This window comes from Protopterus annectens, chromosome 1.part0, assembly GCF_019279795.1.
Source record: "Protopterus annectens isolate FY-2018-M chromosome 1.part0, PAN1.0, whole genome shotgun sequence".
NCBI classification, from domain to species: Eukaryota; Metazoa; Chordata; order Ceratodontiformes; family Protopteridae; genus Protopterus; species Protopterus annectens.
Window position 1 is genome coordinate 1,736,999,147 of NC_056725.1, and position 23,021 is coordinate 1,737,022,167.

The 23,021-nt window shown below is 42.1% G+C and overlaps 1 protein-coding gene across 2 annotated transcripts in view; it reads left to right on the top strand.

The window, feature by feature from the left end:
• LOC122799715 (fibroblast growth factor receptor 1) overlaps positions 1-23,021 on the top strand; it is a 749,414-nt gene that overhangs the window by 707,970 nt on the left and 18,423 nt on the right. For both annotated transcript variants that reach the window (XM_044068959.1, XM_044068968.1), the window contains exons 11-12: positions 4,397-4,467; positions 15,110-15,247. In XM_044068959.1, coding sequence (XP_043924894.1) covers positions 4,397-4,467; positions 15,110-15,247 — 209 coding nt within the window. The remainder of the gene's footprint in view (positions 1-4,396; positions 4,468-15,109; positions 15,248-23,021) is intronic.

Below are 23,021 nucleotides of genomic sequence, written 5' to 3' on the forward strand. Positions count from 1 at the left end.
TGTAAGCATTTTTAAAATATGACTCCTAGTGCATAGTAAAGATGGATACTGTAGTCTTGTGGTCTTCCCAGTTTTGACGTACAGTAATTTTTGCTCTAATATCCCATTCCATTCTGTAAACTACTAGAAGACTGCAGCATGTCTGAAGAGACCTGGTAAAATCCACGTCTCTTTATGTTCAGATGGCAGCCTGTGGAGTTAATCGGGCTGCATGTAAAACCGCTTATTAGAACAGTTTCTGCCCCTTTAGATCCCATCCGTTGGCAGTTGTTGGCCTATTTGCAGTCCTGGAAAGAAGTTAACTTCATGCAGAAAATGCTGATTTCTGCAACTGTTTTTTGGCAGGTTGAGTATAATAGTTTTCCAAGAAACATCTGCAGAATTGGTGTTTCGATTGAGAGGAATATTGTAGTACAGTTCAGAACTGTTGCCAGTATCTGTAGCCTATATTTGTTGGTTCTTTCTTTTCAACCGCCTTCTGGAAACCGCAATCCCTGCCAAAAAAAGTAGATTTCGGTTATTGCAATACATTAATTTCTGTAGCCATTATAGATCAACCACCTTTGCCATAAGGAGACAGCCACAGCAAGTTAACTAGTAAGTCTATAGCAGTCACCTTTTTCTGTAGAAATGTTTTTTTTTTTTTTTTTTTTATTAATTACTGCTTTTACCCCTTTGCAACAGATTCGGAAAAAAAACTGTCATTCATTATTAATGTAGTTGACAATGATAATAAAAATGCAATATTCAAACTACAAACTAGCAGTACACAAAAAACGGTTCATAGCTTTGGTTTTAAGTACAGTCACTTGTGAAATATTTAATTCCATTTACTGCTTTAGCGTAGCATTTAAACTCGCAGCATGTATATGCAAATGTATTGGTGAACTTGCATGTAGTGTGTACACATGCAGAGAAGGAGTGTCGTTAGTTGGTCAAAATACATATTGTAAAGTTATTTATGTAGCACCACAGACAGTGCAGTGTGGAACTTTAACTTGGTGCAGAACAAAAGAGCAGCACACGTTTTTAAAAGTCAAGTTGTAGGAATGACTCCTAACCTGTACTGGTAAGAGCTTCCATGTTTGAGGAATGTCTGAGCTAAAAGTACCGTCTCCATGACACCAGGAAGTCCTAGGTACTGTCAGTTTATACTAATGTTGATGTCACTTCATTTTGACTGGCAAATGCCATTGAAAAAGTTTTTGACTGGATTATGTCAGTCTTTACGATGTACAGAATGCAAGCCACAGGCAGTCTGAGTGAGAGTGCCATCCTAAGTAAGATGATGTATAGCATTGGTGAGTCTGAGAGAGCACAGCCATGGTAACTAGCAGTGTTGTAGGTAGATTTTGTAAAATGCATGTTGCAGATGGCATGCAACTATGCTGCTGAGCAACAAATGAGATAAGATCATAGACTGTGTGATGAGTCTAACTTGCATGCTAAGGTGTTATTTGGCCATGGATAGAACACCTAACTGTTGACACTTTCTTTACAGTGACAGCTCTATGAACACTTTATCTCCTGGTAAAGAGTAAATCCTTTTTTAAATCTGACCTTAGTGGAAATAAGTATGCTATCCCTGGATGTGAAAAAGGAGAGTTCTGTCATGGGAAAGAGGGGCAAACTAGGACTAAATAATTTTGCTTTGGATTTGGAGGGATTCAGCAATAGACCATTGTTGGATAATCAGGTTTGCAGTTGAGTATAGGGCTTCTTACAGATCAACCTGAGCACTGGCTACCTTAATGCTTGCCAGTTAGGAGTCACTGGAGGAGTGTAGCTTTTGCGCAGGATAACCACATCAATTTCACAAATAGTGGAAAAAATGAAAAGAGAATTAACTGTGGGATCGCATCAAATTTTTGGATGGGGGGTATCCATCTCTATCAAAGACCTTTGAGGATTGGAAAAACATAACACCAAAAGTTAACTCTGTCTAAAGAGATTTCTGTATGTTTTTGGTACAATAACCAGAATAATAGCTATACTGTGGAGAATCCAGAAGATATGTTGGGCTTTAGACACAGAGTATGTGATTAGGGAGGAACCAAACTGTAATTGTACAGACCTGTGTAGTATTTTGGCTTTGGTACTTAAGACTTCTGTAGGTGTATAGTTTTTAACTTGGTTAGGATCACCAGACTTGTAAATAGGAGTCAACAGTTACAGACTTCCACAAATGCTATGTAGTATAAAAAGGCACTACTATCGTTATGAGTTTAAACACCATCCTCTGAAGGATGTCTTCTTACCTTTGAACAGAAGCTTAAAGGCAGTCTCTGTGCTGACAGGTTAGAGACTGAAAGGAGGTCATGGTTAATTGTGTACACTGACCAGTTATGTCTTGAGTGAGACTCCATGCAACTGAGATCCCTCAGGGAACTGCTGACTCAAGTCTTTTGCTGTGCACCGATCCGAAAGACCAGAAAAGTGTCTCTAGCTGGTTGCTCAGCCCATCATGGTCCTAATGCCAGTCTGGAATGACATAGGATTTGTGTCATTAGACTCCTGTAAGTCTGTTAGGTATGGCTTCTTTCTTTTTCTTTACTGTATAGTTCGATTCTCAGCGAGAGCATCTTCTGCGTGGAGACGTGCGTGAATGGGCGCACCTTCGTTGAAGGTTGTGCGTCAGAGCTGGTAACTCGGCACGTAAAAATCAACTACCAATCATTAGTGGACCAGAGTTGCACTGTGGCGACCCCTAACTGGGAAATGCCGAAAGTCACAACAACAGTAGATCCTTATAACTCTTAATGCATGCACTAACAGCTAAAAGTTGAAAAGATCTTGCCTTGCTTGTCACTGCTGTACATTCAGGAGTAACTTAGTCATGCAGGCAGAGAAGTATTCTTAGCTGTCATTTTTATGATAAGTACTATATTAGAGTGTGGAAGGGAAGGTGAAACTGAAGTAGTAAGCATCTTGATCTACTGTATGAAAAGAGAATTCACAGTATCCCAGTTAATCTCTTGTAGGCAGTCCAAGCTGAAGAGGAGAGAAGCTCCTCATTTCCCTAGTTTGGATAGCTGTAGCTGAAGTTAACTATTTGCTTTGTGTCCAGACTACAAACATTGGTGAAAATTGGCTGAAGGATGTTTTTGGTCATGTTAACTTAACCAGTAAGTTCTGAGGGAACTTTAGAAGAAGCTGTTCAGTTTTACTGGACACAAGTCACATGAGATTGATTAGCTGTTGTTAATGTAAAAGAGAACGTGGAAAATCCAGAAAGGTGTTACTAGTCAATATCCTGATTACAAAGTGAAAGTGAAGTTTTGCTTGACTAGGATTTCAAAGTTGGCATAATAGTATACTCCAGCAGTTGAAAGGTTATACCAGTTTGACAATAGAGACAGCAGATATTCTGTTTTCCCTGGGAAAGGTTTAATATAAATTTATCAAAACAGCCTAGGTGTTTGAAGTGAGTCTGCAGTGGCAGTCATCCTGTTTGAGACGGTTACCATTGTCCTTGATAGCCACCCTAGTCTTCTTGTAGAGAGTCGGAGTCTAGTTCTTCAAAGACAAGAAGACATGCTGTCCCTTCAGAGTCAGGTGTGTATTACTGCAGTAATTTTTCCGGCAGCGCTGGTACATCAAGTTTGTATGACTTAAGCCATGCAGCATTCTTACCACTCTTATTCCTCACACTGTGATTAAGTGGATGTTTGGCCTCCAGTAGCCTTCCACAGGGGATGACAAAAGAGGGTGGTCAGGCAAGTAAGATGACTTTGAAATCAGGTGAACAGCACTCAAATGGAGTACTTGTTTAACTCTACATTGTGTGGTATGTGATCATGTACAAAACCTAGCATGACCCCTGAAGCTCTTCTTGCTGCTAGCAAGAGCAGAATTATTGTAAACTCTTGCCCGATTTATAACACTTTGAAGCCCCTAAGACTGTTGATACGTTATGCCATCCAAGTAAGAGGGTGTATTATGTTGACAGGAAGTGCCCTTACTTGGTAAGTCCATTGTGAGAGATGTGTTAAATAAAACAACAGCTGCTTCAATCTGTGATGCATATTGTATCACTTATGGTCCAGACTTCAGTCAGTGAAATGGTGTCTCATACAGCATTTGTGCATGTTGCCGATTTTGAGTCAGGATTGTCATTTTACATGGCTAAGTTCCTACAGTTTAGACATATTTTCAAGGCTGATGGTATTGCTGTGAGTGTGGCAGAATTTCTGATTTCTCTTGGTTGTACTGAGCATCTGCACTCAAGCTGGGACTCTACCAAGAGATTCTTTCATCTGCCACAACTAAGCAAGGCTGTGGGTCTCTGTAGCCATTGCTTTTACTGAATAACTTGCTGTTAACACTTAATATTTGTAACAACATTCAGCTTGTACTTTGTAGCTGCTGTAATATAACTGTTTGGTTTCCATCTTAGGGAAGACTACCAGTGAAGTGGATGGCCCCAGAAGCACTGTTTGATAGAATATATACTCATCAAAGCGATGTGTAAGTGTTTATCAGATTTCACCAGCTAATAATGTGATAGTCGTTTTTCATTTTGTTTATGAAGCAGAGGTACAGGTCTTGATGCATTGTTGTGTTTTTTTCTCCAAAACCTTTACTGCTGTGTCTCTCTTCAGCCTTAAATGAGAAAAAATGTTTATCAGAGCATGGAAGAAAATAGCCTATTCTTTGAAAGCAGGGCATATGCATAATTAACGTATGCCATCTGTCCCAACTGACCAGATCCTGGAATCCCAAATGAGCCTAGCCATGCAACATTTCTGAAGATATGCAGAGGACTTGTTTTTTAGTGTGGCAAAACTCATAACAGTGCCCTTCTGAATGATTCACTTTAGACTGTCAGCCTAGTGGAAGAAAGGTTGCGGCTTCCAATTCTGGGAGTTTGACACCTCAAAAGATGAGGAAGACCCTGCCTGTACCTTTCTGTTATCCCTGCGAGTTTGATTCATATAACAAGGAAACTGTCTTGTCAGGCTCTCTCCTGGAGGGTCTTTCCTCTTGGCAAAATTCTCAGCCTAATGAGAGAGCATTTCAAATGCAAGTCACAGGAAATGTCAGATAAAAGAAAATATGCAGATGTTCTTCGTGTTTCACTGTTGCAGTCATTACATTTGGGTAATCTGCTGGCAGGTTGCCCTCAGTCGGCCTGAATATCAAAGTCTTGGGTCCTACGTCGGTTGCTCTCTCCTCTTCTATCATGTCAGGGGTATAAAACATGCAGCCAACGCCATTTTCTTCAGTCTTTCTTGCCGCACGGTGCCCGAAGCAGAAGCAGTTCACAAGTGCCGGTCAGCCGACTCCTGAAATTTTCGCATTCTAGTTTCAGAACCAAAGTCTTCAATTAAAGCTAAGTACCCCATTGGGAAAACTTTTTCTTGCTCCTTACCGATGTCAGTAAAAGTTAATAATTGCATTACTTGTGGGAAGCAAATACCTCATAAGGATTTTCATTTGTACTGTATTCCTTGCCTAGGCCCAGATCATAACGTACTTTGCTGTCAGTTTTGTGCTAGATTTAACCAACGCACTGTTAAGCATCGGTATATCTTTGCTTCAAAATATTTTGGAAACTGATTTAATTACCCTGAAATGTCGTCGGATAGCAATCCGACTACCGGAGTTCACAAAAGGACAGAGACTGTTGAGGTCCAAAACCGACGAAGCTTCTCCTAAGCCAGTCGCTGTTTCGGCGGTACTCAGTGAGGCACTTTCGCAGCCCCTGATACCCACTACTTTTGAGTCACAGGCCTCTACCAAGACCCATGCGGAGTCCGGTATGCCGCAAAATTCTCAGGGGTATTATACCAGCAGATGTCTGTCCCTCGGATGGGTCCGGAGACGCTGAGCAGGCACTGGCTTCTGAGGGTGTTTTCAGGCCTCAACATTTCTATATAAAACCGTCTCCAGCTTCAAAAACAACTTCTAGGGCTAAAAAACTGACGCATGAGCCACATGCTTAGGCCCCTATGCCTAAAAAACAGAGGATCAAAATGGCTGAGGGCTTAATTACCTTGATCAGGGGTTCCCAAACCCCCCCCCGATAAGAGGCCTAGGCAAGACACTGATTATGAATCTTCAGATCAGGTTTCTATTTCTTCTGATTCCTCTTGTGATCAGGAATTTTCTATACCACCCTATGAGAAATCAGATGCAGAAGAATCCATCCCATCTGCATTTCCTCCTGAAGATTATTCTTTTGGAGAAACCTTGCATACTTTAAGGGAACATTTTCATTGGGAGAGTCAGGATTTCTCTGAATCAAAAAAGAGGCTTAGGGATTTCCTTCTTCCTCAGCAATGCCTCCTGTATTAGACTTTTTTGATGTGTTTTCGGAATCAAGCATGGCTTCTGATTCACTACCTCCGGCTCCTATTAAGCCAGACAGATATTACAGGCTTCCTGACTCCCACAAATTTATATTCAAAAAACTTGCTGCTGATCCTGAAACTATCTCACAGGGCCCCAAAGGTGTAAAGGCCTCTACAGCCAAGAATCCTACCACCTCTGATAGAGATTCCAGGGTGCTGGATATATGGGGAAAGAAGGTTTATAAGTCTGCAACTTTGGCAGTTAGGGCCTTAAACTGCCAGTTTCATATGCTTAAATATCAACAGCATGTTATGGGATTATTGAAACAGAAAATGATGTTGATTTTTGAATGCGTGGAAAATACAGAATTACAGGAATAATAGCATGCAGCAGAACAGGTTGGAAAGCATACTTTGCAATGTGGTTTTGATTTCTTGGAGGCCTCTTGCAGGGCCGCAGTTACTGGATGTGTGATTAGAAGGCATGCCTGGCTCAAGGAGCAAAATCTGCCTGATCATGTTAAAGCGAAGTTGTTGGATGCACCATTACAGTATGATACTCTGTTTGGTAATAAGGCAGAAGAGGTTTTAAAGAAAATGGAAGACTAGGCTAAATCTATGCAAACTGTAAAAGATTTCTTACAGGTGCAGCCACCCAGATTCAGTAGACACTGGCCTACTAAAAATTGGTCCTTTCCTGTGTCCAACAGAGCCTCACAAGGCAAATCCAGGCACTCAAAAGGCTCTAGATACCAATCACAGGGTTCTTACAGGTCAAAGCAGTGGGGTGCCTCTACCTCCAAATCTGGAGGAAACAAAGCACAACCCTACAGTAAGCAGTCTCAATGACTTCCCTCTACCATCACCAAGCACTTATCTTTTGGCAGCCTCCTTGGGGGGAAAATTAGCACTTCATGCTCAAAATTGGCAGTTAATAACCCAGTACAAGTGGGTATTAAACATAGTATCCCAGGGGTACAGATTTCATTTCCATACCTTGCCAATTCCAAACGGTTGGCCAGATCTGCCACAAAATCAATGGGCAGAGGCTCAGAAACAAGTTACATCCCTCATGGATATGGGGGCTATTCAACCAGTACCAGAACAGGAAAAAGGACAAGGTTTTTATTCAAGACTGTTCCTGGTACCCAGAAAAGACTATGCCTGGCGTCCAATACTGGATTTATTGATTTTGATCACATTCTTGGACATCCCAAAATTCAAAATGCTGACTTTACAACAGCTTCTGCCCATGCTGGGCAAGAACGCTTGGTTAGTGACTCTAAACTTAAAAGAGGCATACCTGCATATCCCAATAAGGGAATCGTGCAGAAGATACCTCCGCTTCAAGGCAGGTTTTATGCATTACCAATTCTCTGCTCTGCCCTTTGGCTTATCTACTGCGCCTAGGGTCTTTACAAAGTGCCTGGCACCAGTAATTGCATTTTGCAGACAAAGATGCATACAAATCTATCCTTACTTGGACGACTGTCTCATTCAAGCAGAAAACAAGGACATTCTTCTTCAACATCTGGTGTTTGTAAAAAGGCTTCTAACATGCCTAGGGTACACAATAAACGAAAATAAATCACAACTGGTACCCTCTCAAAAAATTACATTCCTGGGTGCAAGTTTGAATACAACCCAGATGACTTACCTTACACCAGACAAAGGCAACTGACTGTTTACTTCAAACAGATGGCAACAAAAACCCAGTTATCTGCAAGACAAATTCTGCAGGCTTTGGGGTTCATGGCATCCTGCATTCTACTAATTCCATATGCAAGACTGCATATGAGGAAGCTACAGTGGTATCTAAAAAGTTTATGGAGTCAACATTGTCACAGTCCGGAAACAATGATTCCTCTCATTCCCTGCCTACAACAGGCGTTTTTTTGGTGGGCAGAGACATGTCACCAGAACATGGGACGGTCTTTCACTCTACCCCCTGCCACCCAAACCCTAACTACAGACGCATCAGACTATGCTTGGGGGGGCCCACCTGGCAGGGAGATGCATTCAGGGCATATGGAGCCCAAAACAAATGCATCTACATATCAACCAGAAAGAGATGTTAGCTGTTCAGAATGCCCTGACAGCCTTCAGAGACTTGCTTCATCCAGGACAACTACTGATAATGACTGACAACACCACGGTTATGTGGTACATAAGCAGGGGGGGTACACATTCCTACCCCCTTTGCGGACTAGCCATGGCATTGTGGGACACAGCCTTGACTTAGAGTACATCTTCAAGCTCATTTCCTGCCAGAGAAACAAAATACTCTGGAAGACGACCTAAGCAGAAATCTTATGGACCCTCATGAGTGGAAACTGGATCCACAAGTCTTCAGCATGATAACAGAGAAATGGGGGAGTCCAGACATAGATCTATTTGCCTCTCCCCAAAATTATCAACTGGACAAATTCTGCACAAGGACTTATCACAGACAAGCATGGAAAGTGGATGCCCTATCCTTCAGTTGGAAAAGCCTATCAGTCTACGCCTTTTCTCCTCAGCCTCTTCTCCCCAAGGTCTTACTAAAGGTCAGACAGGAAAAAACAAAAATGATCCTAATTGCCCCTGACTGGCCTCGCCAGCACTGGTACCCAATTCTAAGGAATATGTCTCAACTCCCTCCTTGGTACTTGCCTCAAATACCTCATCTACTGTCTCAGCAGAGCAATCAAATTCTGCTCAGCTCCAAACTCTGAACCTGGCAGCATGGCTGATCATGTAATTATTCAAACAACACCTCTCAGTAAATCTGTGATGTCATTTTGGAAGCCAGAAGGCCTAGTACTAGAAAATCTTTTGCTGATAAATGGGAGAGATTCTGTGCTTGGAACCAAGCACAAGGAACGGACACAGCAAAGCCAAATATTCCTCAGATTTTACAATACTTGACTGAGATGCTTGACAGGGGCCTATCTTTTTCATCTATAAAAATCCATGCCTCTGCCATCTCGGCTCATTACAACACAGAGCCTCCCATCTTTTCTCATCCTCTGCTAAAACAGTATCTTAGAGGGGCCAAAAATTTAAGGCCTCCCAGAAGATCACCAACTCCTGCATTGGACCTCAGTTTTGTGCTGGAAAAGATCACCCTGCCTCCTTTTGAACCAGCAGCTACTGCGGATATAAAGTTTTATCTTGGAAAACAGCTTTCCTTCTGGCAATCACTTCAGCAACAAGAGTTTCAGAACTACAGGCCCTCATGGCTGTGGAGCCTTTTATTGCATTTTACTCGGACAGGGTGTCCCTCAAGACCAATCCTTCCTTTATGCCTAAGGTGGTATCCAGTGTGGCACTTAACCAAACTATTCACCTGCCAACTTTTTACCCTAATCCGCAGAACAAGGGGGAGCGGATTCTGCATTCCTTGGACGTACACAGACAACTAAGATTCTACTTTAAACAGGACCAAATCTCTAAGAAAGTCTGAGCAACTACTGGTGGCATTTGCTGCAGGATCAGAGGGGAAGACTATTTCAAAGTTGGTAAGCCACTGCATTCGTTTCTACTACTTGCATCATGGTAAACCGGTGCCCAAGGGAATCAGGTTACATTCCACCAGGGCTGCATCTACCTCAGCAGCTTTTCTCAGAGGAGTTCCAACCAAAGACATTCTAGAGGCTGCTACTTGGAGCTCTGTTCATACATTTACAAAGCACTGTCATTTGCCTCTCTTCTTTAAGTCCAGGGAAGGCTTTACAACTGCAGTTCTGCAGGGCCTTATAGCCGCTCCTAATGCTATTTTAGTTCCAGCCTCCCATCCATAGCTTTGGGTTTCTACCCAAATGTAATGACTGCAACAGTGAAACACGAAGAACATAGTACAGTTGTGTACACTTACCATAAATGTAGATGTTCGAGTGTATCCACTGTTGCAGTCCGGGTTACCCACCCGTCATCCCCCTTTTTTCTAGAACTTCTCTTTCCTTCACTATATTTTAAAGCCTTTGTGGTGTAATTGCTTTTAGATGAAGGTAAAGTTTATGTTGCTATAATTGCATTTACATATGTATTGCAGTTTATTTATATATATATATATATATATATATATATAGATATATATATATATATATATATATATATATATATATATATATATATATATGTATATGTGTATATGTGTGTGTGTGTGTGTGTGTATATATATATATATATATATATATATATATATATATGTATGTATATATATATATTGAGAGAGAGAGAGATATTTTTTTTTTTTTTTTTTTGCTCCCCATTTGGGGGGCACCTGACCTCTGGGGCAAGAAAAATTGAAGAAAATGGCGTTGGCTGCATGTTTTATACCCCTGACAACCTGACGTCATGGAAGAGAAGACAGCAACTAACGCAGGACCCAAGACGTTGATATTCAGGCCGAATGAGGGCAACCTACCAGCAGATTACCCAAATGTAATGACCTCAACAGTGAATACACTCTAACATCTACATTTGTGGTAAGTGTACACAACTGTACTTTAGATTTACTGGTGTTGTAGGAACTGAAACCTGCAGTGGCACCCCCCCCCCCCCCCACACACACACACACTTTGAGTTGTCTGGAGATGCTTTCATTGCATCTTCTTGGATAACCCCATCACCACCATCCATAAAAACTGACCATTTCTACAGTGTGCAGGAACCGTGTCAAAACATCCACAAATCTAACTGGTTATCTTGCCATTGTGTCTGTATGTTATAGTCTTAATTGGTACCTGGCCCCTGTGCCTTTCATAATTTTAGGGAAGGTATATCCTTGGATAGAGCTGACAAAAAAGCATGACATGTTTGGCACACTTGTCAGGGCAATAAACTGCCAGACACACATGATAGAATACTATTTAATATTCTAAAACAGGATTTAGCCAGAGAGGTAAAAGGTGAGACGTTGCAGACATCGAGGCTAAACCACGCAACTCAAAGTGGTGAAGCACATGCTCAAGTGTGAATACTGTGCTGTGGATGCAGCCTGTGAGGCAACAGATGTGTCTTTGGTAATCTGAAGGCATGCTTGGTTGTGGAGCCATTCACTGTCAAAACATGTTAGCAAGAAACTGCCTAATGTTCCTTTTGACAAGACATTTCTGTGTGGTGTTCCAATCCAACCAATGTTCGAAAGGTTAGAAGAAAATGCGAAGATCAGAAAAATGGTAGTCAACGTTTTTACTCCCTTTATAATAGAGATCCATTCAGAATTAACATTTGAAACCCTGCCATTTGTTCTGTACCAGACAAGTGGTTAGCAAGCTACAAAGACAAAAGCCTTTAAAAGCAGAAGTGGGTAGGGTAATGTAAAAGGTAAGCTGGAAAGGTCTCCAGTGAATAGCCAGAGAAGCGCATATCTGACCTGTCATGACATAGCCCAAAGCTTTCTTTTCCTACCCTCTCCTCTGCCACCTTCTCCCTTTACCTGCTTGAGTCTGTCTAAGCCTTTTCAGGGACAAATAATTAAAGATCACTTTGGATACTTGGGTTCTGAACACTTCCAATTACACTGTCAAGTCATGGGGTTTTTCTCCCTTCGGGGGGATACCTTCCATTTCAAAAGACCACGTGGAGCTAGCCAAGGTTTCCCAGCAAGGAGACATCAGGGTGGTCCCAGGATTCTAAGCAACACTTTTTTTGGTTTCTAAAAAATTGAGATGAACCTTGGAGACCTAGTTCAGGTCTTTCTCTCTTGGTTCAATTAAGTTTTAAAAATTCCCAGATTTTAAATACTCACTGTGTAGCCCCTCCTGCCCTTACACATGCCCACTGCTGTCATGGTTATCCTAGAATTAACACCCGTCTTCATGTTTAAGTAGCGCAAAAGATTTCTCAGGCTGAAAGTGGTGAAACGTCATTTCCAATGCACCTTCCCTGCCCATTGTGCACTCTACTGCTCCCAGGGGGATTTACAAAGCACTTGGCACATCTGAGAAAGTGAGGAGTGCACATGTACCTTCATCTGGATGATAGCTTACTGCAACCTCAAGCAGAGGAATATTTGCAGGTGAAGATAAAATTCACCTTTGACCACCTTGTGTGTGTGTGTTTTTTTTTTTACATTCTCAAATCCAGCTTGATCCCAATGGAGTTTTTGGTCTCAGTCATTCTGATTGTACCCTAGCAACACTTCACATACATGGGTCCAGTGGTATCTAAAAGAGCGTATTGAGAACTACACTAACTTCCACTGCACAAAAACAAAATGGTCTTCCTGCATATCCACGAGGAGTTTACTGGGGGACCACACAGCTGAGGAAGAATGGTGGCATGCCCACACGTCTTTCCTTAGCATAACCAGAGTCCTATAGACTCCGCTATACCTCTGACAGTTTGGGGGCCCACTCAGGCAAACTTAGGATTCAGAAGAGGTGGACCCAGACCAAAGAAAATCTCCTTGTCAACATCAAGGAGGTGATAGCAGTCATCCAGAACCTCAGTTTCTTTTCGGTGACCTGGAGTGATCCCACTGACTTGTGGATAGCACTGCAGTAATATAGTATGATAGAAAAACATGAGGGGGGGGGGCACACACACCTATCCTGTATGCAGATTAACAGTGTTATCTGCATTTCAGCAGAGTTATTTCAGATTGCAGATCATCTGAGTTGAACATTGAAAGGCAACCACAGGTGGCACCTAAACAAGTCAGCATTTAGAAGCCTAAAAAGGTGTGTGTGCCAGACCTAGATTTGGTTACATCCGCCAGCTTCCCTTAATACTTCATGAGATTTTTTGTAGCTGCTTGTGGCAGTAGAATACTTTTTTCTTTATGCATGCTGATAGATGCTTCTCATACCCAAGGGCATTGCAGAAAGTGAAGCAGGAGTGGCCTTGAATGATTCTAGTGGGATATTGCTGGCTCAGTCAGCACTAGTTCTCTGTGGTAGTGTATAAAAGCAAGGGAAGGGCCATGCTACCTGCTGACACACAGATCACCTCTTTGATACAATCAGGCTGACTGCTTGGATGATCTGGCTTTCACATACCTGCTGAGGATGCACTTTGAGACTATTAAGGAATGTCAGGAAAGATAAAGAAGTCTCGTCTGAAGATTATTATTCTTGTGATGCTAAAAGAAGGTCCAGGACCTCTTCCTGGCAGGATTACTTCTGGTGATTTTATACTAGATAATCTGTTTGTAATATGGCTGTCATATTCAACCAAAGTAGGTGTAGTAGCCACCTTTGTTTGCCTCCCACTGTGTATTCATTAGCCTTTTATCTTAGTGAGGAGTCATTCATCTCTTTCCACCTTGAAGACTTCTGTACCCCAATTAGACTTTTAACTTTGTTATGGAAAAGTTGACATTGGATACCTTTTAGCCAGCAGCTTCTGTCTCATTGATCTATTTATCTTGGAAGATTGTCCTTCTGGTAGCTGTCACATTGGTTCAATTTGTTCCTTGTGTACAGATCCTGGTGTGTAAGGAGCTGTTCATGTTGTTCCATAAGAATAGGGTCAGACTAATGACAAAGCCATCACTTGTGCCGGAGTTGGCCTTGGAATTCTCTCTAAATTGGACTGTACAGCTACGAGTTTCTGTCTGCAGACTTCAGGGAAACAATTTTGCATTTACTGAATGTATACAGGCAACTGAAATAACTGCCTGGATAGGGGGACTTTAGGCTGACTGAACAGCAATGTTTGGCCTTCCTGAAACAGGGAAAAAGTCTGTTGACAAAACCGGCTGTTTTTAAATGGCTAGTAAACTGTATCCTATGCTGGTATGAAAAATGACATGATCGTGCAGTGGAAAGTTGCAGTGCACTCCAGAAGATCAGTCTGTCAGTAGCATTTTAGATGTTTCTGCTGAAGGCCTGTATGGAAAAAGCCATTGGTCCTCCAGCCATACTTTCACCAAGCATTGTAAACTGGGCATTCATTCCAAAAGCAACGCAGGGTTTGGAACCACTGTCCTCAAGGGGATTATTTAACTGAAAAAGTTAATGGAGCTGCCTCAGTTCTCTCCAGTATGGGTACTACTTTGAGTGGCTTCCCACTCATCAGAAATTCTAGTGCAAGAGTCCTTACTTAGAACATAGTGCAGTTGTGTGAACAACTCATGATACAGTAGATGTCCAAGTTGGAACTCTTGTACTAGTTCCCACCTGCTTGCCCCTATAGGCCGCTGTGTCCAGCAAGAGATTATCTTTATGAAGTGGCTGGGGTGTAGGGGTAAGGAAGTGGAGGTAGAAGATTTCTTCCTGTACCAGTATTCTTTTTACAGGATTTCTTCCTGTACATATCCATCTCACCTAAAGGGTTAGGGCCTGCAAGGGGTATTCTCCCAGTCACATGAGTAATGAATGATGGCAATTTCCTCCACAGGGCATATCCCTGTCCTTTCACTGGCAGAAAAAAGACTAGAAGATTGCTCATGCCAAATGTTTCTTTCTCTGGCATACTTGTACTAAAACCTTTATAAAGCCAGTTGGACATCTGCTTTTGCCCAATTCCTTCAGTCAGGAATTATACTTTTCTTGCTTGAATGTCTGTTACAGTGAGTTATTCCCACAACTGTTTCTCTTTGCCACTGCAGCACTTCAGCCCAAGCAACTTTTGTTCAGCTTAAGCTTAGCCTGATGAGTTTGATATAACTGCTCTCATTGAAGCGGTTGTTTATATGTTGCACATATGAATATTAGAATTGTTTACAGTGTGCTGCAGAGACTGTGAATAAGTGGTTTATTCTGTAATTTCTCTGTCCCAGTCTGTAGGTGAAATCTTGTCATTCTGAAGCTATGGATTAATAATTCACTGAGCTAGTTAGAATTAGTCATATAAAAAATCTGAAGTCCTGCTGATCTTGTTTGCAGGTGGTCCTTTGGGGTGTTGCTTTGGGAGATCTTCACACTTGGTGGCTCTCCCTACCCTGGCGTTCCAGTGGAAGAGCTGTTTAAACTCCTGAAGGAGGGTCATCGTATGGAAAAACCAAGTGGCTGTACAAATGAACTGTGAGTAGCATCTAAGTGGTCATTCTGCATAAGTTAATGTGGAGAAATGCTTTGCTTTCCTTGAAGTAAATTCATTTGCATGCAATTTTTAATAATTGCAAGCTGATTATCTTTAAACAGTTAATTACACCAGGCTTGTGTAAGAATTTACAGTGTTTGAGGTTATTGTCTTTGTGATTGTTCTCTGTAGTAACTACTTGAGTGTGGATTTACTGCTGACTATTCACCTGTGTTTTGCACTAGGAAGCTAAATGATCAATTTTAGCATGGAGTAAATAAAATATAGATGTGACATCTCTAAGAATAGTAAAGTGCCTTGTACGTCAACTGTAGACATTCTTCTACCAGGCACATGCTTCACTGTAAAATGGAGTGTATTGTAATGACTAACCCCAGATTTGTTTACCTTTGAGGACTCTGCATATAACAGTCTAAACATTTATGTCTCAAGGACATGTTTAATTTACCTGTAGTATTCATTTGTAGTGGAATATTTTATGATTCCTTCAATTTAAGCAGTAGCCTTTGGTCTCACAAGAAGTAGATTTTGGAAAAAAATTCTGAGATTTTTCTGAATAATATTCCTCAACAAAACAAATTAGATCAGCATCGCCAGTGTTGCTCTACAGCAGCGATGGTGAACCTATGACACGCATGTCAAAGGTAACATGCCATGACATTTTGGGTGGCAGACCAGCGTTCACCAACACCCAAATTACCAAAGAAACTGAATGACCAAAAATACAAGAAATATGTGAACCTGCACTTGTCTATTAAAACTCTGCAACAAAAAAAGTCATTAATTGATAATTCAAATGCATTATATTCTATATTTTTTAGTTTAATTCAAAATTGCTATTAAAAGTAGGGTAATTTTTTAGTGTACAGTTTTAAGCCCAATTATCAATGAGCATATAATTTTCCTATTGTAAGTCACTGATTTTTCTTTTACTTTTATAATAGATAGCAACACACATGATTGGACTGTATTTTTGTAAATGAATGAATATGTAAATAATTGTTTCTCTTTTGCTTGGGGGGGGGTGACACACCAGGAGAGTCACGATAGGCATTTTCCGAATTTTTGACAGACAGCCCAAAAGGTTCGCCATCACTGCTCTACAGGGATTCCTTCCAGAAACAAACACACCTACATATTTGCCTTTTACATGGAACTTGTGCCTCTTAACTTTAGTTTAAATATAACCAAACCCCATATACTTTGTTGTGCTGTCTGGAAGAAAAGGGTAAACTTTTCAGTTTCAGCCTTTTCAGGTCAGTTATTGGTCTAAAGGTGTGACTAGTCAGGAAGTTGTACATTCATTCATAGTGATCCAGGAAGTTATATAAACATTCACACTGATTAGGGACAAAATTAATGCTTCATTCCCCATTATGCATTGGAAGCTGTGCTGCACTATACTGTTTTTTTCTACAAGGAGATGCTAAGTTTGTGCTGTTGGGAATGATATGTAATCTCATAAGTATTCCAGCTAGTCTTTTACATTACATGTTTCTTATGTTATAAAATACTGACTTAAAATTTGCTGATCCCAGTGTTTTACTTACCCTTTCTACTGGCACGCATTACTGTGTTCCACATTTAACTGCTTTGAAAGTGGAGGTGAAGGGTTTTTTTTCTTAGCCTCTGAACTTGTGGTAGCTGGGGTATCCCTCAAGTACCTGTTTGCCAAATTTTTTCATTTCTGGGTGAGAACGTCTTGGTTGAGATCCAGGCCCAATGTATTGTAGGACTAAGAGTTCATCCCACTATCCCATCTTCCACTGAAAGCGGGCAGAGGCCCAGTAACTGCTTGAGTGTCCCACTTGTCTGTGAGAACATGTTGCCTGCCTAATTAACCTGTTGTGTTAGTCCTGCAGTCCCTCCCCTGCTGTAGGTCACCTAGTATCCACAGGTATTTGCAGTGTAGTTGTTGCTTAAAAACCTTGCACTAACTGTGTGAAGCTTCTCCTTTCCTGTCTCACATAGCCTTCCTCTACTGCCTAGAGATTTCACAAATGAAACCATGGACTTGTTATAACTTAGTCTCTAAGCTTTGTAGCATCTCCCTCACCAGTGCCTGCACACTGTGCTGTCCTTCTGCATTTGTGCTATACCTGATGTATGTTGCTCTGTGGTGAACGTCTTTTCCCTCCTTGTTTTTGTGTATTACATCACCTTCTTTCTTGCATGTTGTAGCACATCTTTCCTTCCTCTATGCCTGCATGTGAAGCTTCTTTGTACACCACCTTCAGTCTGAATGATTGTATGAATAATGTATCTTGCTGTGTCTGGTGTACTACAGGACTAGGAATGGATAAAGTGCATCTCCATTTCATGCATTTGGTGGTACACCTCTCTTCCCCTGTTAGTGGTCCATAGCATTTCAGGTATGGATGTGGAGTAGAACCTTCCTCCCTGTCTCTGTAGTATACCTACTTTCCTTTCTTTCTCTTCCTGCATTACATCTCCCTCTCTGTGTTGCATATTCTCCCAGAAGAGCTTTGTTTCCATCCATGGTTTTGTATTGTACTTGCCTTCCTCTCTCTCTCTCTTTCTCCAGCCCTCTGTTTTTGTTTTATATTTTTCTCTCTGATGGCTCCATCCTGGAACACCTTGCTGCATATGGATCTGATATCAATTTTCAGTCATTCCCCAACTAATTGGATTGGATCCAATCCCCGGATCTGACACTGCTGTTGACCTAGCTCATGGCCTTTATCAAACTTTTGAGTTCCTTCCCTACCCATAACGCACCACGTCTCCAATCTCATTTGCTACTTTAGCATCTAGACGTGGTCACCTCCAGCTCTTGAGTCTTCACTGGGAGATCTGTTCCTTTTTCATACTTTTTATAAAAACTTCTTATAAACGACTATTTCTTTAATCTTTAGCTTTAATTCATCATTTCTTCTGTCAGTTTCCTTACGCTTTCAGTGTAAACCTTCCTACCGTCATTGGTAGGCCAAGCTTTCCTTCACTTTTACCCTTTCTAAACTTTAGTGTATTATTCTTTAATTACCATGGTTGGTATTCTTGTCTCTCTCTAATTGTTTTTTGTAGCTGTTTATTACCATCTTGGGAATTTACCTTTCCTCGTCTTTCTACTTGGAAAAAAAAAAAAAAAAGGTTAAGTTTCTCTTTGTTCTGGTTACGACAACTTTTCCTTGAGAAAATGTCTGAGAGAGGTCCTACAGGATATAAAAAATGTGAGAAGTGTGGACATAAGTTGCCTTATTCAGATGCCCACAATCTCTGTGTATATTGCTTGGGTCTGGACAGCTTAAAACAGGACTGTAGTATCTGTCATAGGTTCAGCCTGAGCTCTGGTGGACAGGAAGAATAAGTTGATTTTAAAAGTATTACTGTCATCTTCATTTTCTGAAGCCATTGCTGGGGTTCAATCCCCCAAGCACAAATCTAGAGACCCTACCAAGTGGTCTTAGTCCTTAGAGTCTCCAGTCTCCTCTTTATCGGAGACTAGGAATTAAAAAAGAGAAGCTGGATCTGAAATTGCTTACAGATCCAAAATCTTTAGAGAGGACAACTTACTCTCCAAGTCCGGATCCAGTTCCATTCAGAGTGCCCTCTCCCTTTTTAAAGAGAGACACTTCAACTTCCCTGGTGTCTTCTCATTCCTCCAGGAGTCCACAGACGCAGATGTGGAGAGGATGATAAGGAAATTCTTCATGGATCAGTTTCAGAGAGGAGTTCTCATAGTTCCTACCACTTTGGGTCAGAAAGTCCAATCATCTGCTGCTCCACCAGTTACAACTCCTTCTGTAATCCAACCTGTGGTTTTAGAGTCCTCTGATCCAAGCATTGTGGGTCTATCTGGTCAGGATCTGATTATGGCTCTAAGTGCACCGGCTTCAACTTCAGAACCAGATGACTCAATGAACTGAAGTGTCCCTGTGAGATCCAGAAGGATGAAGTTGCCTCAGAGGTTTTCAGAGCCATCACTTCCTCAAGTGGATTGTTCATGGGGCGGAGGGAGGTGACGCCCCGCTGTCTTCCTTCTCCCAGGAGTGATCTGCCTTTGAGGTTGTGAAGTATGTGTTCTGTGCTCCGGCAGGTCAGATGTCTTCCCCCCCTTCAATCCACCATCTACTTTTCAGGTGACTTTGCACTGTGATCCCCAACATCCTTTCCAGCTGGGACAGCCAGCCCAGAGCTTCAAGACTACCCAGCAGGGTATCTTAATCTCTTCTGATACTTCACTGGATCACCCCACCGAGGAAATCCCTAAGAAGAGGAAGTGCAAAAGGAGGCACTTGGACTCTCAAGAGTTGGTCACTGAGGGTACTGATTTCGATGAAGGGGGAGGGGTCCCCAAAATCACTACCTGATGACATCTCATTTGGAAACCTTTTTGATGTCCTTAAGCAAAAGGGTGGCTGGTCTTCTGAAGACCCTACTCCAGAGGAATCAGAAATTCTGGAAGCTTTTGGGACTGGCACGTCTACCATCTGGGTTACTTACTCCGCCAGCCAATGCGCTCATTGATTTGATTTCTAGGCAGGAGTGGAAGGATCCTGATGCAGTTGAGCCAATCCCCATAAGATCAGCTTGGATTCTGGCTCCACAAGTAGGCAGGGAATATTGGAGTAAATGGGTGCCAGTAGATGCCATGATCATGGCAGCTGCAAAAAAAGGAATGTGCAAAACAGAGTTCCACTGTCCATCCCCTTAATAGAGAGTCTAAGTCGATAGACAAATTTGGGAAGCATGTTTATGCTTCAGCAACTTTTGCAGTCAGATCGCTGAACAATTTAGCACATTTTACGAGACTTCAGAGAGATTTGATTAAAGAGCTATTGAAATCTCTCTCTGGTACCAAAACTGCTGAGGCTCAATCTTCAGTAGTTTCCCAGTTGGCTATCCTACAGGCTGTATCTAATTCATCCATAAGGCTCATCTCACATGCTGCAACGCGTCAAGGGCTGTAGGTTCAGGCATTTCCATCAGGAGGCATGCCTGGATCCACCTGTGATTTTGTGGAGCCCTTCAGGTCATCGCTCGTCAGTGCTCCTTTTGAAGACACTTCTTTGTTTGGCTACACAGTAAAGAACATACTGTCCAGGTGTGAAAAAGACGGAAAGACCCTGTCTGCAGTGGGCGTGCATTTGTCATCCCCTTAAAGGGCCTTTTCCAGGAATCAATAGGGAGGTCGAAAAATATGGTTCAGAAAAATCTCATAGTCCCGTCCCCCCCAGAGGTGGGGGGAGCGATAATGGAACGTGGCGCCTCCATGGCAGAGGAGGCCTGAAAAAACAGGGGTCTAGGGATTCTTTTTATTAGAGGCACTTTTCACCACTCCTGAAGAGAGGCCCGATTGCCTACCTGTGGAGACAGTCGAATCGCTTGTCTCTGCACCTGGCAAGAGTGGACAAAAGACAGCTGGATGCAGAGAATTATTTCCAGAGGTTATGCAATTACCTTTTCCCTACCTCCTTAATTATCAAGAAAATTTCCCAATATCCCACCCAATCAGAAGAAAGCAGCAACACTAGAAATACAAACGCTGCTAGAAAAAGTCATCCAAGAGTTCCCACCAGACCAGATGGAGTTCGGAACTTACTCAAGATTAATTTTAGTGCAAAAGAAAACAGGAGACTGTAGACCAATTTTGGATCTCAGTGTATTGAGCAAGTCAATTTGATGCTCACAATTTTGGATGGTCACGGTTCAGTCCATTCCTGCCCTTTCTGGCCAAGGACGTCTGGATGGGCTTGATTACATCTTCAGGATGCGTACTGTAATATAAAGATGAACAGACGATCCAGAGGGTGCTTACACTTCCAGCTGGGAGATGTCACTGTCAGTTCAGAACACTGCCCTTTGGCCTCACCACAGCCCCCAGGGTGTTCACCAAGTGTATGACAGTGATATCAGCTCACTTGAGACTGCAAGGATTCCAGGTGTTTCCATATTTAAATGACTAGCTCATTACTGCCCCAACTAGGCATTGACTGCTAGAAGCTCTGGATCAGGTGTTACAGGACTGTTCACATCTCGGAGTAACCATAAATTACAGGGCTCATTCACAACCAGTCCAAACGTTAGGATTCATAGGAGCAGTATTCAACACAGTATCTGTGGTAGCTACTCTTCCGCTATCAAGAGTGCAAACAGCAAGGATGCAGGTCTGGAAGATAATTTGCAGCACCAGAATTTCAGCACGGTTGATTCTGCAAGCCCTGGGTTCAGTGCCAGAAGCAATAATTTTAGTCCCGTTAGCAAGGTTCCACATGGGAATTCTGCAGTGGATGCTAGCGACACAATGGCCAATGCTTTCTCATCCCATGTCACTGAAGATAAGAATAACTCGGGTATGCAAATTACACCTTTCCTGCTGGATGCAGCCACAACAGCTGTTACAAGGTCATCCTTCCTCAGCCCAGGGCCATAGTGACCACAGATGCTTCCCAGATTGGGTTGGGGGATATTTCTTGGGAAAAACAGTCCAAGGCACTTGGTCCCCTGAAGAGACCAACTTGCATATCGGCGTTCTGGGGATGAGAGCGGTGCTTTTGGCACTACAGGCATTCCAAGACTCTCCCTCTTAGGTCAGTTGCAGTCAAGATGGACATGTTAGTAGTTTGGTACATCAACAGACAAGGGGGAACCAGATCTTACCCCCCCCCCCCCATGTCGAGAAGCTCCGAGTGTGGCAATGGATGATATCTACCATCCACTTTCTAATAGCAACACACATTCTGGGAAAGTCCAACGTGATCGCAAACAAACAGAGCAGGTCCATCTTACTACCTCATGAGTGGTCTCTCAACAACAAAGTGATAGAAATGATTTTCAGTCAGTGGATCTAGCCTCGCTGTGATCTTTTTGCATCTACCTTAAACAAGTGCAGTAGCTTCTTTGCCCTAACCCTCCCCTCCCCAACCACCACCACCAGGGGAATTGCCAAGGGGGATGCTCTACTCCCCGATTGGCTCTCCCAGTCTTCTGTATGCTTATCTGCCGACTTCCCCAATTCCCAAGTTCCTTAAGAAAGAAGCCAGGTTGAAGTGTAAAGTCATCCTCCTTGCGCCTTATTGGCCTCTGCAGATATGGTTTCCATTCCTGTGGCCTCATCTACTATATCCACCTTGGATTCTTGATCCAGTTCCAGACTTCCTGTCTCACCAGACAGGCATTGTTTACCGGGATATCTCAAATCTCAAGCAAGCAGCATGGTTTCACCAATTCCCTTAATAGCCACCAACCAGTGCTGTTTTCTCCTGTCTGTTCCATACTTTATCATCCCTTAAACCTTCTACTAGGAAAGTCTAGAGGAGCAAATGAAAAAAGTTTGTTTATTGGGCAGAGCAGAATTGGATACACCCCTTCTCAGCTCCAATTCAATCTGTTATAGAATTTTTAGCAAGTTTATTTAATGAGGGTGCTAGTTTATCAACTATTTAAGTTCAGCTTGCAACAATCTCTTAACTTTCATGCAGGGGTTTCATGATTTTTCACTGGCTTTCTGTAAACTTTTCAAGACCTTTTTGAGAAGTACTCTTTTACTAAAACCCCTTATAAGGACCCCATGCCAACATGGGATTTAAATTTGGTACTGCAAGCCTTAGTACATTCTCCCTTTGAGCCTGCAGCTAAATGTGATCTACAATTTTTGACCTGGAAAACTATCTTTTTAGTTGCAGTTACATCTGCTAGAAGAATTTAAAAAAATTCAAGCATAGTCTTCTAAGCCCCCATATTTGATTTTTTTATAAGGATAGGATCACGTTCTGTACCAGTGCTTCCTTCCGA